This window comes from Anarhichas minor, unplaced genomic scaffold (assembly GCF_050575085.1).
Source record: "Anarhichas minor isolate MPS153535 unplaced genomic scaffold, ASM5057508v1 ptg000090l, whole genome shotgun sequence".
Lineage (NCBI taxonomy): Eukaryota > Metazoa > Chordata > Actinopteri > Perciformes > Anarhichadidae > Anarhichas > Anarhichas minor.
This window is the reverse complement of record NW_027466536.1, coordinates 822,501-837,217: the sequence shown is the minus strand read 5'-3', so window position 1 is coordinate 837,217 and position 14,717 is coordinate 822,501. Positions and strand designations below refer to the sequence as shown.

The following is a 14,717-nucleotide window of genomic DNA, read 5'->3' as shown; positions in this document are numbered from 1 at the left end:
TTTTACAAAGGCTAAATTATTTATGTGTTCATTTAATGACAAAATGGGTTTTTGAAATGGGTTTTTCTCTGAAGAATTACTTCCCAATATGCAGGTACCACATGCAAACATCCAGATGTATTGCCTCTGAAGAACAATTAGAACTGTTTGCATGGACACACAGAGGCGCAAATCGGCAAAAGCAATGGCATCAGGGTTTTAAAAATACGTGCATTGTCAGTGAAATGTGATCAATGACGATCAATGTGCATCCTTAGCAGACCCATCACAAGCCGAGTCTGCTGAATGCAGAGTCAGGGTCACACACTGCTGAGAGCTGACTGCAGGGTCTCCATTTCAGCGTGAACCTGCAGAATAACTGCATGTGTAGTAAATTCTCTCCTTTTGTCTTTCGTTTACACACACACACACACACACACACACACGTTCTCCCACGTACCACTCTGTCGGTCTCTCAGGTATCAAAGCCTGATATTCCTGAGGTGAGGAGGTAGCACAGTCTATTCTCCACACCCTCACAAAGCTGCTCCTCAACATCAGCCCATTGTGCTGCTTGCTTGCCTGCCACTAGCGAATAGAGTTCATGTTATATTTATGTAGCCTAAAGCACACTCTCTCTCCCTATCTTCCTTTATCGCACTTTCCCTCCCTGCCTCCCCATCTCTCTCTCTCTCTCTCTCTCTCTCCATCCCTGTCTTCTGCTGTGTTGAACTCTCGCCAGCTCCACTAGGTCTCCCCTCTGCAGACAACAATGTTCCATCTCATTGCTTTTGCCCTAGATATCGGCTATTTTTATATGGAATAATTAGACACATAACTGATTTAAATACTGCAAAGCCAGATTCTTTTGTCTCCACTTAATGTGGGCTGGGTGCACAATGCCAAAGGTGTAAAGTGCATGTGTGTGTGTGCGTGTGTGTTTAATTTACATAGTCGTGAGTGTGCTCTAAATTAATTGCTATTTGTTATGCAGGTGGAGTTCAGTAGTGGTATGGATAAAAGGTATGTTGATCTTCTGCTTTATTCTAAATATGTGTGTGTGTGTGTGTGTGTGTGTGTGTGTGTGTGTGTGTGTGTGTGTGTGTGTGTGTGTGTGGGCTGCATTCATTATCTGAGCCGAAGGTGAGAACAAGGGAGAACATTTACCCTGCGGTTACTTATGAATAAATATTGGGTATTGAGACAGAGGAAAAAGATCAACAATACTTTTAATATTTGTTTTGAGCATTTGTTAAGCCTGTTATTCTACACACAGTCTCACTTGCCAACCACGAGGTCTTTGCAGAGGTATTAGTGTGTGTGTGTGTGTGTGTGTGTGTGTGTGTGTGTGTGTGTGTGTGTGTGTGTGTAAGACAGAATGGAGGCTGACTGCCACAGGATGCCAGCTGTCTGAAATCTCAAAAGAAAACAAAACATGGTTGCAATGATGATGATGTATGCTTACGATTTTGCTGATTTGACTTTGAGGATGATCACTATGATAACACACTTTGTGGTTAGTGTAGATATCATCATAATGATGGCACTGTTTGGGATGATGATGATAATGAATGATGAATGTCATGTAAATGAAGGATGTGAAGGATGTCATTTAGGAAATAGTGTGGGTTGTTTATGCTGAAATGGTGGCTGGCCCCTTTGGAAATATGGGAAGATGCTGGCTCATGATTTCAAGTAAATTAATGTTGGTGCGATTAATTAAAATAGTTGGTGACTTTGTGCCTACACAGCCCGCTCTCACTAATTGGCGAATGAAAGACAATTTGTAAGTCATTTTGAGTGCAATAAAAACGCTTTTCTTGCTTTTTGCGTGTAATTTGTAATCTGTGCTGACTGCGATGTTGACGCATCCGTGTGAATATGCTACGCTCTGAACAAGTGACTTAGTATAAAATGTGAGAAAGACTGCTAATGTTGGGTGGGAGGAAACAAACACAGCCCTTGAAACCAGGAGACGAGTATTTGAGACCGGAGTGTTTTTTTTATGAAGTTACGATAGTGACGTTTGTGACATTTTCATTTTACGTTATTTCCATACGTATAAGGACTTAAATGAAGCCCAACCATGATGGTTTTCCTAAACCTTACTTTATGGTTTTGTTGCCTAAACCTAATCCCAACCATTTTACGGTAAAATCGTGCTGTTAAATGACACATGGGAAAACCTAAAATGTGTAATAATGACACGCAGAAATGTCGGCAAAGTCGTGCTACTTATACACCTTGTATGAGATCTGGCTCACTGCGATTGTTCTCCCATACATAGTCAATGAAGGATGATGCTGTTTTACAGGAAATTAATCATAAGCATGTTATTGTGTTTCAGGCACTCAGAAATTGGAAGCCTATCGGTACCACTCGAATGCTTGTGCATCAGCTCTAAAGCTACAACCAGCTGCTGGTTAGCTTAGCTTAGCTTAGCTTCTTAGCGACTGGAAATGAGAGGAAACAAAGTTGATCAAATCTGCCCACCAACAGCCCTAAAGCTCAGTAATTGATATGTTACTGTTTGTTATACATGAGGCTTCCAGGAAACAAGTGGGAGCTTCGGGAAGAAACTACTCCCAACCAAAAAATAGTCCTGATCATAAACCACAACATGCCGTTTTTACGCTTTGTTTTTGGGAGGGAATAAACAAACATGAAACAATGTGTTATTTAGTGAGCTTTACATGTGCTGGACGGCATATTTAGTTTCCTTTTGGAGAGAACCCGGCTAGTCCCTATTTACATTATTTATGCTAAGCTAAGCTAACCAGCTGCTGGTTATAGTAGCTTTATGTTAACTAAACTAATAGAGTAGTTTCAATCTTCCCATCTAACTTTCAGCAAGAAAACAAAGAAACAGATTACCCAAAATGTCAAGCTGCTGCTTTAAGTGGAGGCCATCAACAAGGATGTAGCCTATTTTTCACCGTGAATGGGGGGGGGGCCATGAACCCCTAACTCTCAAAGATGCAATTTTAAGTGGAGTTAGTTAACTAATATTACAGCAATTTACATAACATTATATTCTTTTGTTCTAAGATTCAACATGGGGAGTTTTATTTCCTTGCTTGAAGAACAAAGGACTTCAATGGCCATCGGCGCACACACGTTTCTTCACTTTAAGACAACTGTGCCTGCGAAAAACACTTATCTTGGTGAAGCCAAAGTAATTACAGAACATTTTCTTTGCGTTTGTTTTTAACAAAACAGTGAGAAATTGTGTGTGTACAACTGGTACACGCACACATACAATGACACTTCTGCATTCCTGTGCGTGTGTGTCTCCATCTCTCGGGGTCGGGCCTGCCTCAGCCATGAGGGGCTGCTAAAAAGAAACAGTGGCAATGTGACAAGCACTACAGCGCAAACCAAATCTACATTCTTTCGTTCTCTTTCTTTCTTGGTATTCTCAGTTCTCATTGAGCGCTCGGCTCCGAACAATGGCAAGTTTCCCTCGACGATCTCTCACTGCAGGGAACCCACCCCCTTCTTCTTAATTTCCCTCCACCTAAACAGAAAAGAGCCCCGCTAAAGAGCGTCATTAGTGCCAGGCCATTTTTTTTGTTTCTTACTCTCGGAAGAAAGAGGAAGTGTTATCTGTGGCGGACAAACTTAACCCAATTAAGATCTGGTGGGGCGCAGGGGCTTGGCTTGGGACACAGCTGGGGCTGCCAGCTTGCCAACCAGGCACACAGCCAGCCAGCCAGCCAGCCAGCCAGCCAGCCAGGCAGGCAAGTAGCCAGCCGCCCACTCAGTCACAGCAGCCAGTCAAACAGTCAGGAAGCCAACCAGCTGCCTACTGGGTACACCCACCAGCCTGGCAGTCGGACAGATAACCAGCCAGCAAACCAGGCTGCCAAACCGTTAGCCAGGCTTTCTGTCAGGTAGCCAGCCGATCAGACGGCCAGCCTCTTTATCCTGAAGGGATTTTGACCTCTGTTAAAGAACCGGTCTTAGTGTTCATGTTGGCATCGTGAGGCTGATCCCAACTTTATTAACCAGATCCATATATAAGATGTGTCCTTGCCGACCCTTTGCAGGAACAGGGAAGATTAATAAGGAAGTATTAGAATGCAAAGCAATTGTATTATAGTTACTATTATTACTTTTCAATATATTGTTTTTATTTTTTGTCTGTGTACTTTATTTAATTTCTTTCAAATGTTTGCTCTTTATCTGTAGTTTTCTTGTCACTTATAAAAGGTTATCTCAAAGCAATGTTAATCTCCATACTGTTTGTGTAACAATTCCTTCGTAGGATGATCGGAAGATAAGCAGAAACACAGCATTCACGTTGCAAAGTAATAAACCAGTAATGTAAGCTAGAGTGTATATATTGACTGACTGCAGTACCTTGCCAGATAACAAGCGCAGGGTCGTTGGGTAAACAAGTTGAACCTGGCTAGGATTCTTTTGCCGGACAACCTACCGTTTCTTAGACAGAGTGGCGCTAAAGTCGGTCAGAGCGAACGGAATAGGAAAGAACACGCTGAGCGCCTTGCGCTTTTGAATAAGCGCACTGAACGCTTCGAGTTGAAAAAATTCAACTCAGACAGAAAAGGCGCCCGACGTCGTTGCCGATTTTTTTCTCATTTTGGTGACGTTTGCTGGATACACGACGGAGCTATATGACTTTACCAACCGTAGCTAATCTGAAGAGAAAACAGAAGGTTAAAGATAGGTCTACGGTTAGTCAAAGCTTCTGGATCAAGAAGAGGTTTAATTACAGCTACTTTGAAGGACTGCGGTACATGGCCTGGTAGTGAAGACAGATTGATCATTTCTAGTAAAGAGGTGCTAACTAACTATAAAACGTGTTTAGCAGCCTTGTCGCGATGGGTCCAAGATACAGGTAGATGACTTGGATGAAAAAGTTGTTGAAGTCAATTGGTGAAGGTCCATGGGAGAAAATCAGTCCATCACATATCAGGTTTTACAGGTGCTTCTAAGGACCCTGTATTTAAGGATAGATCAGTACCTGTTAAGGATAAGATGTGACTAATTTTGTCTCTTATAGTGAGAATCTTATCACTGAAGAAGTTCATAAATTCGTTGCTACTGAGGGCTTTAGGAATACACGGCTCAATAGAGCTGTGACTCTCTTTCAGCTTCAGTGCTGAAGAGAAACCTGGGGTTGTTGTTATTTTTCTCTGTTAATGGTGAGTAATAGGCTGCTTTGGCAGTACGGAGGTCCTTTATGTTTCACGACTATCTCGACTGACTGCAGGAAAACCATATCCTTTCGAGTTTTTGCGATGTTTGCTTTAATTTGCGGGTTTGAAGGTTATACCATGGAGCTGCCTTTCTTTGTTTTATCAACTTTTACTTTTTAGGCAATAGAGTTCTTCGCAACCTGTAGCACTTTGGATACGTTCATCAACTTGAAAGGGACTAAAGTTAGCACAGGAGTCCTCTGTTATAGCTGTTATAGACATGGAATTGAGTTTAATGCAGATTGTGTCGCTCCTTTGAATTTAGCTGCAGCAGCATCAGATAGCCATCTACTGTAAACCTGTAAAGCCCTGCAGAAAGAATTCAAACGTGAATTCATTAAATGTCCAATAAAAGGCGATTCTGTGAAAAGACTATTCAATGTTCAATTTTATTAATGCCATATGCCAGTACAAGGTTGAGGGTGTGGTTAAAACAGTGAGTGGGTTTCTGCATACTCTGACAAATCGAATGACGATATGAACGCAGCACTAAGGCTATCGCTATCGCCATCCAATTACTTTATTTGTTTTAAGAACTAAACATAATAAAAAACCTAGAAATTCCGTATACGGACCTGAGCTACGATACTGCAAATAGAATTGGCTGTAATGTTTTCCGGGTTCGGTGTGAACGACAAAGAATAAGGCTTTTAAATGAGTTAGGATTTAGTTTAGGTTTAGAGCTGCTTAATAATCGAAGATGGCTGCTACTCCATCTCTGTGGGCAGTGCCTCGAAGGATGGGAATATTAATATGACTGGGGGGAGTGGATTCATTCAGGCTGACATATTCGTCATGACTCAGCAGGTTTCAGAAAGACAAATTAATTAAATCAATATGACTACCTGATATTAACTCATTTATTAGTTTGGCTTTAGATGACAGAGATCTGATATTTTAGTACGCATTCAATTCTCCTATTTTGTTGCACTATCGTGGTGGTGTTTATTAATATTAGGTTCATTTGTGTGACTCCTCTTCTGTTTCGGTATTGATTCACCGTCAATAACTCCTCCCATATGGGAATGTGAGTGTTGCATTAAGATTTAAAAAAATACTGAAATTATGCTTTAACTGTCAATACATTGAATATTAAGTCCCAATGTCAAATATTCCTCCTTTGATAAAACATATTTCATAAAGTTCTCCTAATGTGGTCTTCGGAGTGCTCTGTATCTGTCTGGGCCTCTTCTAGCCTTGAATTTTAGCACATTTCTTTAAAACCAGCGCTCCAGGGCAGAATGGCGGCCACGAGGACTAAAGTGAATTTGTTATGATGTTTGTTAAACACATTTAATTACATGATCGTTTCTCCTGCAACGCAATAGGTGCATCGCAATGGCGTCATTTCTCAAATAGATCATTTGAAATTAACCAAAGGACAAAAGACCCCCTTGTCATATGCAAATGTAGATTGAGACACAGACATCATCACCCCGTATATGAGAGTGCGCGCGGCACAAATGCGCGCACACACACACACACACACACACACGCACAGCAGCATATTTCAAAATCATCAAACCTTCTTCCCCTGGTGCCACACCTCACGCTGGCTCACACAAACACGCTCACCCCATGATCTGTACACGAGTGCCAGATACACACTCCAACAGCCAAACATGTTGATAATTAGAGCCTTGTTATTGGAAGGTGTTAGCACAACAATTAACACCCTAATGTGTGTGAGTGTGTGTGCAAGCCTTCACGTGATGCTGAGTGCAGAGGAAGTGTGTGTGCATTCCATAAATGTTACCACGCAGCTTCAACACACACACACACACACACACACACACACACACACACACACACACACACACACACACACACACACGCATGCAGCGAGCATTCTGTGTGACAATCAAACTGTTTCCCAATTTGATGAAGTTCCTGTGAATTCTGACACAACGGCAACAGGAATAGTTGGAGTGATAGATTCTGATTGATAGAGGTTTCCCAATGGGAAACAGAAAAAGGGGTGTTTTTTGGGGGGGGGGGGGGGGGGGGGTATTGGTAGGTAAGGTGTAGCCGGGAGGTGTAGCCGGACAGTGCAGAAACTGATGAAAGGAGCCGAGAGCATTTGCATAATTGTGTGTTTTTTTTATCATGTGTTTGTACTTTCTGCTTTAGTGACTCGCAAATGGCAAATAAATGACTTGACTAGAGAGGCGAGGAGGTGGAGGAGGAACGACAGAAGGACGAGGGTGCAGACTTAGGTGGGAAAACAGGAGGAACAGTGTTGAGGGATGGGAGGACAAAATATGTGTGGGTATATCTGTGTGTGTGTGTGTGTGTGTGTGTGTGTGTGTGTGTGTGTGTAGGCAGAGATTTATATATCCAAAATCTTCCATTTCTATCCTTGTTTTATTGAATTTTGGTTCATTAAGAATCAAATAAAAATCCCTTAATTTCTTTTTTTAGCTTTGATATATTTATATACTACAAATCACAAAGCAGAAATAATTAATCCAACTTTTCTGATTGTTACATTTGAACTCGTAAATAAATATGAATGATCGGAATGTATCAGCAGCATCATGTGACTCCAAACAAATAATGTTGCTGGTATGAAGGATTGTGATCCTGTCAGCAAAACTTACACTAGCCATGATATCTGTTGTGATGTATACGTATATTCATTCTCTGATAGTTGAAGTTTGTGCAAGATAAATACTTCAGTGAGACACTTAAGATATGAATTTGAGATACTTTAACACTGCTGCTGTTGTTCTACCCACAATTGTCTCTCACACACACAGTGTCCAATCAGAGCGAGAAAGAGGGTGTGTGTGTGTGTGTGTGTGTGTGTGTGTGTGTGTGTGTGTGTGTGTGTGGGTGTGTAGGCTGGTGTAATGAGGTGGAGACAGTTGTCCATTACTTCCTGAGTTGATGGGCTCCTCGCAGCAGTGCGCCCACAGCTGGATGAGAGGAGGAGGAACCAACAAGAAGAAAATATCAGACATATATATTCACCCTCTGTGTGTTTGTGTCTTTGACTCCCACTTTTACTTCGCCATAATATTTATAAAACTTTATTTTTAAAGCAGTTTTCAAAGAAGTTGTTAATCGCCTTCATGCAGAAAACACCGGAAAATAGTACAAACGTAAACTCTATCAACAATAATTCACCACAATACATTTAAAAAAATGAAAGTAGCTATGGAACATAGTTTCAGAGTTTTATACAGACATGGCTAACTTTAGTTTTACAGGATGCTCGTTAGAATTTACAGACTAGACCAAAATAGGCAAAATAAAATTATAAATAGTTATAAATGATTCATGCATATTTTTAATGAACCTTAATTTTTGCATATACTTGATTTGAAAGATTGTAACTCAGATAAGAGTGGGGACTAGAGAAGAGACTTGGTTTCCCTCACACATATTTTGCATGCATATATGGCCCTTCACAGTGTTTCCAACCAAGCTAGTGTGCAGTTTGTCAACTCCACTAATCAGACGGTCCAGGTGTAACAAACGTAACCTACACAACGCAGAATGCTCATCTGGCAGTGTTAATGTTTTTCTCCTGTAGAATCCAGTTTTATCACACAAAATACAACTGCTGCCTAAACCACATAAGCCAGATGACAAGAAAATGATTTTGAGACATATTTACCACTTCAAAATAAATATTTTTCGTAAATTAAAAAAATGAAGAAATTGTCTAAAAAACTAATTATTATACTAACTATTAGATTAAATAGATTATCTGAAAGTGATATGCTAAATAGCCTAATAAAAATACAAGGAATAACCTGCTTCTGTGTGTGTTAAGCACATACAGCAAGTAAAACATTGTTGCTGACTTAAATATATCATAACCATAAGGACATTTGCAGTTCCATGTATAAAACATTATAATATAAGTAAGCCTATAAAGGAGAGTGTATTTTTGTATAATAAGTAACCCTGCTCACTCCAGTCAAGTCTCAGGAATTCAGTCTTTGTCAATATTGGGAGGAAGAATTACAATAAGACTAATAACAAACATGATAGGCTGAGGACTTGGAATTAAAAACTTTATTTTTCTGTACAAACCATTTCTACATGTTCACTGTTGAAATGTTGTCCTTGTGGCGTATGTCAGTAAAAGAGCAGGTGTACGTCGCCATCTAGAGTATAAAATTCATAAATGTCACCATTGAGGCTTATTTGTGCCTGTTTTTACAATTCACTCTCTGCTTAAACTGATTGTCACTGCACATGTATCCATCCCATGAGAGCAGGGGGTACCTGGCTTCACTGTGTTACAAAATAAACTCTTATTAATTAAACTAAAATCTAAGTTACAAGAGATGAAGTATGCTTAGATACCCGAAACCTCTGATGTGCACTGTGCAGATGTGCTACTTCCATAAAGGTGTTTTCACTTCTTTTGCTTGATTAAAGCTGGTCAAAGAGTGTGTACTTGATTGAAATGTCTCTGATTCTCCTCAGTTTGATCAGTCTCTTTGATTTTGTGGATTTTGAGCTAGTCATGGTTTAACGATGTGTTATAGTGATACTCGTTACCCGTAGAGGTTGGAGGGAGATATGTGTTTTTAAAGCGAGACGTTCTTACGTAAAAACCTGTGGAGCTAACATTAGCAGAGTACGTTAGCACATTGTTAACTAGCATTAGCATTTCTACGCTACGCTAACTAGGTTTACTGAATGCATACACAAGCTGCGTTTGCATTTTAATTATTGCAACAGTGAATAAAGAATTACCTGGCTTTACAGGAACAGTGCTGTTCCTTTATTTAATTGTCTTCTGTCTTGATCTGCAGGTGATGTGGTGGTTCACTTTTAAACTGCGATCTGTGGGCGTTCGCTTCTATTTTTTATCTTTTTACACTGATTTCACTGCTTTGACATCCTGGATATATCCTGGATATACAAATAATGTAGATGCTTCTGTCTGCTTCTCTTTGAAATTGATTTTTCGTTTTCCCAAAAATTAGACCAGGATGTGCGGATAGTGACAGTGTGGGCTCCATGGTAAAAATCTGACAGCTCTGAGTAGCAGAAAGGGGCGGGGCATAGCATAGCATTGGGATATACTATGTCATAACATTGCATAACTTTCGTCTGTCATTGTAGTTTCTATCAGTGAACTTTCATCAGCCTGTCATATGCTCAGTCGATGTGACGCATCTTCTGCTGTGCAGAGGATTGTGGGTCAGAATAACCAGAAAATATGCTGGCTGGCATATTGCAAAATGTAACCTGAGGTACCAATCGGACATCCTGGCATTTTTGGCCTTCTGCATTTGACATACTATGTATTTGAACACACTAAATCTTTTTCTGGTATACCAAATAGTATGGTATTCTCATTTACTGCATACAATATGGACGTATATCCTTGACGTCACCACTGTTTCTGAAGATATAAAGTAACACACTATACCAACGCAGGTGTTCTCACTTATTGTGCCAAATTAGACCGCTAGGACCGTGTAAGTATGTGCTTGATTGGCATTTCCTTCAGTCTCCTTGATTGCTAGCTGTGTTTAACCAATTAGAGAGGGACAACATACACCTTTACCATTCTTACTTGAAATTGAATGACCTCACATATTTCCCAGTAAAGCTCCTTCTCCCTCCCCCACAAGCCCTTGTATTTCTTGAGAACTTTCCAGAACTGCCATTCAACTCTCTTTGTGTTCACAGACAGTGCTTCTTTGCTGAGCTGCAGTACAGATATAGTGACACAAGGAGGGAATTTCTTACTCAAAAGACCTAACTTTGGAGGAAACTCATTTTATTTGAGAGCTCAGACTGCAGAAGACCCATATTAGTAGCTTCAGAAAACACGGCTTGTGAATTTTGTCCTCCATCACTGAAGTGAATGAGGAAGGAATCTCTGAAAAGGAGGGTTTGATTACTGCAAGCAAGAATAGTTGGGTTCATATTGTGACATTGAGACTGAATCCTCGCCCATGTTGCCCTGTACACAACCATTGAAGCAAAAGTATTTACTGTGTCTGTCTCCTCCTCTATTCACCCTCCATTATGACAAAGCCAACGTTGCAACAGCTGAATGAGATGAAGATCCTCCGTATATAATCGGGCCCAACTGCTGGTTTGTTAATTTGAACATAAAGTCAAAGGAGAATGTCAAACAAATCTGAAGCTAGGTTACTGAACAGCGCCAATGAGGGCTTGTGAAGGGGAAGGATACATAAATACGTCCATGCCACTTAAATACTACATACTGCATTGCTGTATTCTGCCAGGAGTCAGATAATAGACAAAGCTGATAAACTCTACCAGGAGGAGGAGTGAACACTATGCTGTTCTGCATAATGTACATTCACCGCTTAGTTTGCAGCTCGAACTCCGGCTCCTCATGTCTACATGTCCAAGTGTCCTTGAGCAAGAAAAGAAACCCCAAGTAGCTCCCAACTGTAAAGCACTAATGTTAAAAAATAAATGTCGGCCTTTTGACTCAGACTCAAGGCCATATGTTACCCGAAGGGTCTCTTCTAAAATATTAATGCGAAGGTGGAATATGCAATTTATTCCCAGCTAACTTTGACTAAACTGTACAGACTTTTCACATCGAGATTCAAGACTATCTTTTGCTTAATTATAAAATAACATAACGTTCTTTGTGATTCAATAAAATGGTACATCAGTCAGTACTGATAAAGGGAGTGCATACTTAATAAAGGTCACTTTTATTTATTTCTTGAACCAAAGAAGAAACATTTGTAGACGTTATCAAGATTCCGCCTCCATACCTGTTGAATATTTAATATAATGAAGCACATCAAATAAAACTAGTCCACAGCACAAACTTGTTGAACATTACAATTTATACTGTGTATATAAAAAAAAAAAAATATATATATATATTTTTTTAAAGACGACAGGATTCAAACATTAATTACAACACAGAAGACAATGTTGAGCAGATGAAAAGAAACAAACGACTTCTTGCTGGTGTGTAATCTGTAATCTTTAACCCGTCAATGTTTTCCACACAACGAAACATCTTCATCACTTTTCAACACATTCACATATTTTAAAAGATTTCTCACAGCCGAGGTAACACACAAAGTACACGTTACAGCAGCTGTGACATGTTGCTGGTATACAGTGACGGGGAGACGACTTCATAAAAGGATTGCTGCCTTATCTGAACTAGAAAAATACGGCAGTGTTGCAAATGAATGTCTGCGGTTAATCTGCGGTTTCTGGCAATGGGTCAAAAGTTATAAAAACAAACGGCATGTTTTGTTTTGTAAAACATGTTTTGTAAAATTAACAATATTTGTTCACTTGGATTTTCATAAATCTGTGACATAATATAAAGAGATTCATAGAACTTTAGGTTACCCTAGCAAACATTACAAGCGACCTCTTACGACGCAAGATGGTCCTTTGCTCTTCTGGATGTCGCAGCAAAGCCTGCGAACAGTCCAGAGGTTGTTCTTTTTCTGCCAGGGTGCACGTAAGTCGTTCTTAGCGTCACTACTCTAACGTGAACGAAGCATGAAAGGCGTTCTAAGGGAACGCACAAGAAGAGGAGTGAAACTGACCGATCAATGATGGAAGATTCATTGATTTTGTTGCGGCAGAAGTTGTACATGCAAATTTAGAACGTCAATCACAACGCCAACTCCTTCAGACTGATTTATTCTACTTATGACATAAACAAAACAATTGAGACAAACAAAATAAAGTGTGAGCCAAGAATACAGCTTGTAAAAGCAGACTTTTAATTGGTTGTTTAAATTCTCAACTCAAGATAATCTTGGAGAACTCCTTGAAACACAGGTAGGCTACTCGCTATATTCATTACGTACAGAAAAATAAAAGGTCCCATTAGCCAGCTGTCCATTGGTGGCCAGGATCTTTTGTGCATTCAGCTAGTTAAGTCCGATGTACAATGTTCATCCTGTGCAGCGCGTCACTAGAGCCTGAACCAGCATTAACAAATCTTAAATGGAAAACTGGAAGTATGGAACATGTTTTTTTTATTATTTCTTTTTTTTTTTTTTTAAATGAGATGACTGTGTGAAAAGCACAGTACATTATAAAGAAAAAGGAAGAATAATAATGAAAGAGGGATCTTGGAAAATATACTTAAAATGATCAGTCATGAGAATACTCCATGTCATCCTTAAACTCCGTCCACAATGATATTATTTCACATTAACTACCATCTTTTTCACCAAACAGTCACTTTTATAACAGAAGAAAAAGAAAGAAAAGGTGACTGATGCAGGCTCCACAAGTCTTCTGTTCTAGAGTTAGATGAAATGTTCAAAACACTTCTGGCACTTGTAGCCTGCATGTGTAACAGTGTGTGTGTGTGTGTTTGAGTGGATGTCTCTGGTATTTTTTTAGTGTCGGGGGCCACTCGGTCGTGGAAGAAGGGCAACTGTTCAAAGGGAGACAGGAGAAAAGAAAAAACAGGGTTACACAATAAGGTTAAGTTGATGTTCATTGTGTTTTTAAACCCAGTATTTGGTTTTAGTTCAGTTTTTTTTTTTAATATACATGCGGAACCTATATACTTCATATTAAAAAGGACAAAAGAGAAATCCATATCAAGACAAAGGTGAATGAAAAAAAAGTTGAAGTGACCCACCTGGAGAAGCGAGAAGTGGAGGGCGGGCACTCTTTAGAGAAGGCGGGGCTCCTCTACCTAGGAGAGGGCCCCTGGGGCCTGGGTGGTATAGAGGAAGGTGATGGAGTAACGGCCCACGAGACACGGGGGGGGCACCGTAGAGGCTGTGTGAGGACTGGGGGCCTCGAGAAGATGAGGCCCCTAACGATGGACCAGAAGGCCGATGCAAGGACAGGAGAGGAGGTGGTTTGGTTTTGGGATAAGAACCTTAAAATAAAGAAAGAGAGACATTATGATAGGACGTACCACATCTACATTGTAGACACTGCAGATGAAAGGATGAGAAGTTATGTGTATGTTAGAAACATCTCATGATGATGCAGTCCAATTAAACACTGCACTGACAACTCAAGACTTCAATTTGCTCATCAAGTCCTTTTCTTGTTGTTCTAGATCAGAGACTCTCAAAACTTAAAAAATAGATAGTGAAACTGCGCTGTTGCAGAAATGTGATCCTACTAATGCCTTTTACCGGATAACCAGCAACAATTATACTGCAAGACTATGCAGTCTAACCTGGTGAAGGCAAGAGAGGAGCCGGTGCCAGGGGGTGATCCATCAGGGGCCCACCTGCAGACTGAGGTTGAGGGGGCCCGGGTGGCGTGGGCAGCAGAGGAGGCGGTTTCCCCAGTCCTGGAGGTAACATGTTCCCCCTCTGTCCCTCGGTGTTGGATGCTGGAAGACAGAAAAGTCAAAAATGAAAGAACCACAGACAGGAAAACGTAGGACCCAAAGAGAAAGAACAGACAGATAATTAGTTAAAGGTGCAATCAGTGAGACGGACACAGCACCAGTCCCAGCTCTTCGAGGTACTACAGTTTAACTACCTTGTGTGTGCTCCTGCCGGCAACGGACATACTCCGAGATGGTTTCCAGCTCCTCGGGGT

The 14,717-nt window shown here is 40.5% G+C and overlaps 1 protein-coding gene across 1 annotated transcript in view; it reads right to left on the bottom strand.

Moving 5' to 3' along the window:
- Positions 1-12,893: 12,893 nt before the first annotated feature.
- LOC142938760 (uncharacterized) overlaps positions 12,894-14,717 on the bottom strand; it is an 11,804-nt gene continuing 9,980 nt past the window's right edge. The window contains exons 6-9 of the mRNA XM_076082154.1: positions 14,658-14,717; positions 14,347-14,505; positions 13,792-14,037; positions 12,894-13,581 (exon numbers count right to left, since the gene is read on the bottom strand). The exon at positions 14,658-14,717 is cut by the window's right edge and continues 219 nt beyond it. Coding sequence (XP_075938269.1) covers positions 13,544-13,581; positions 13,792-14,037; positions 14,347-14,505; positions 14,658-14,717 — 503 coding nt within the window. The 3' untranslated portion in view covers positions 12,894-13,543. The remainder of the gene's footprint in view (positions 13,582-13,791; positions 14,038-14,346; positions 14,506-14,657) is intronic.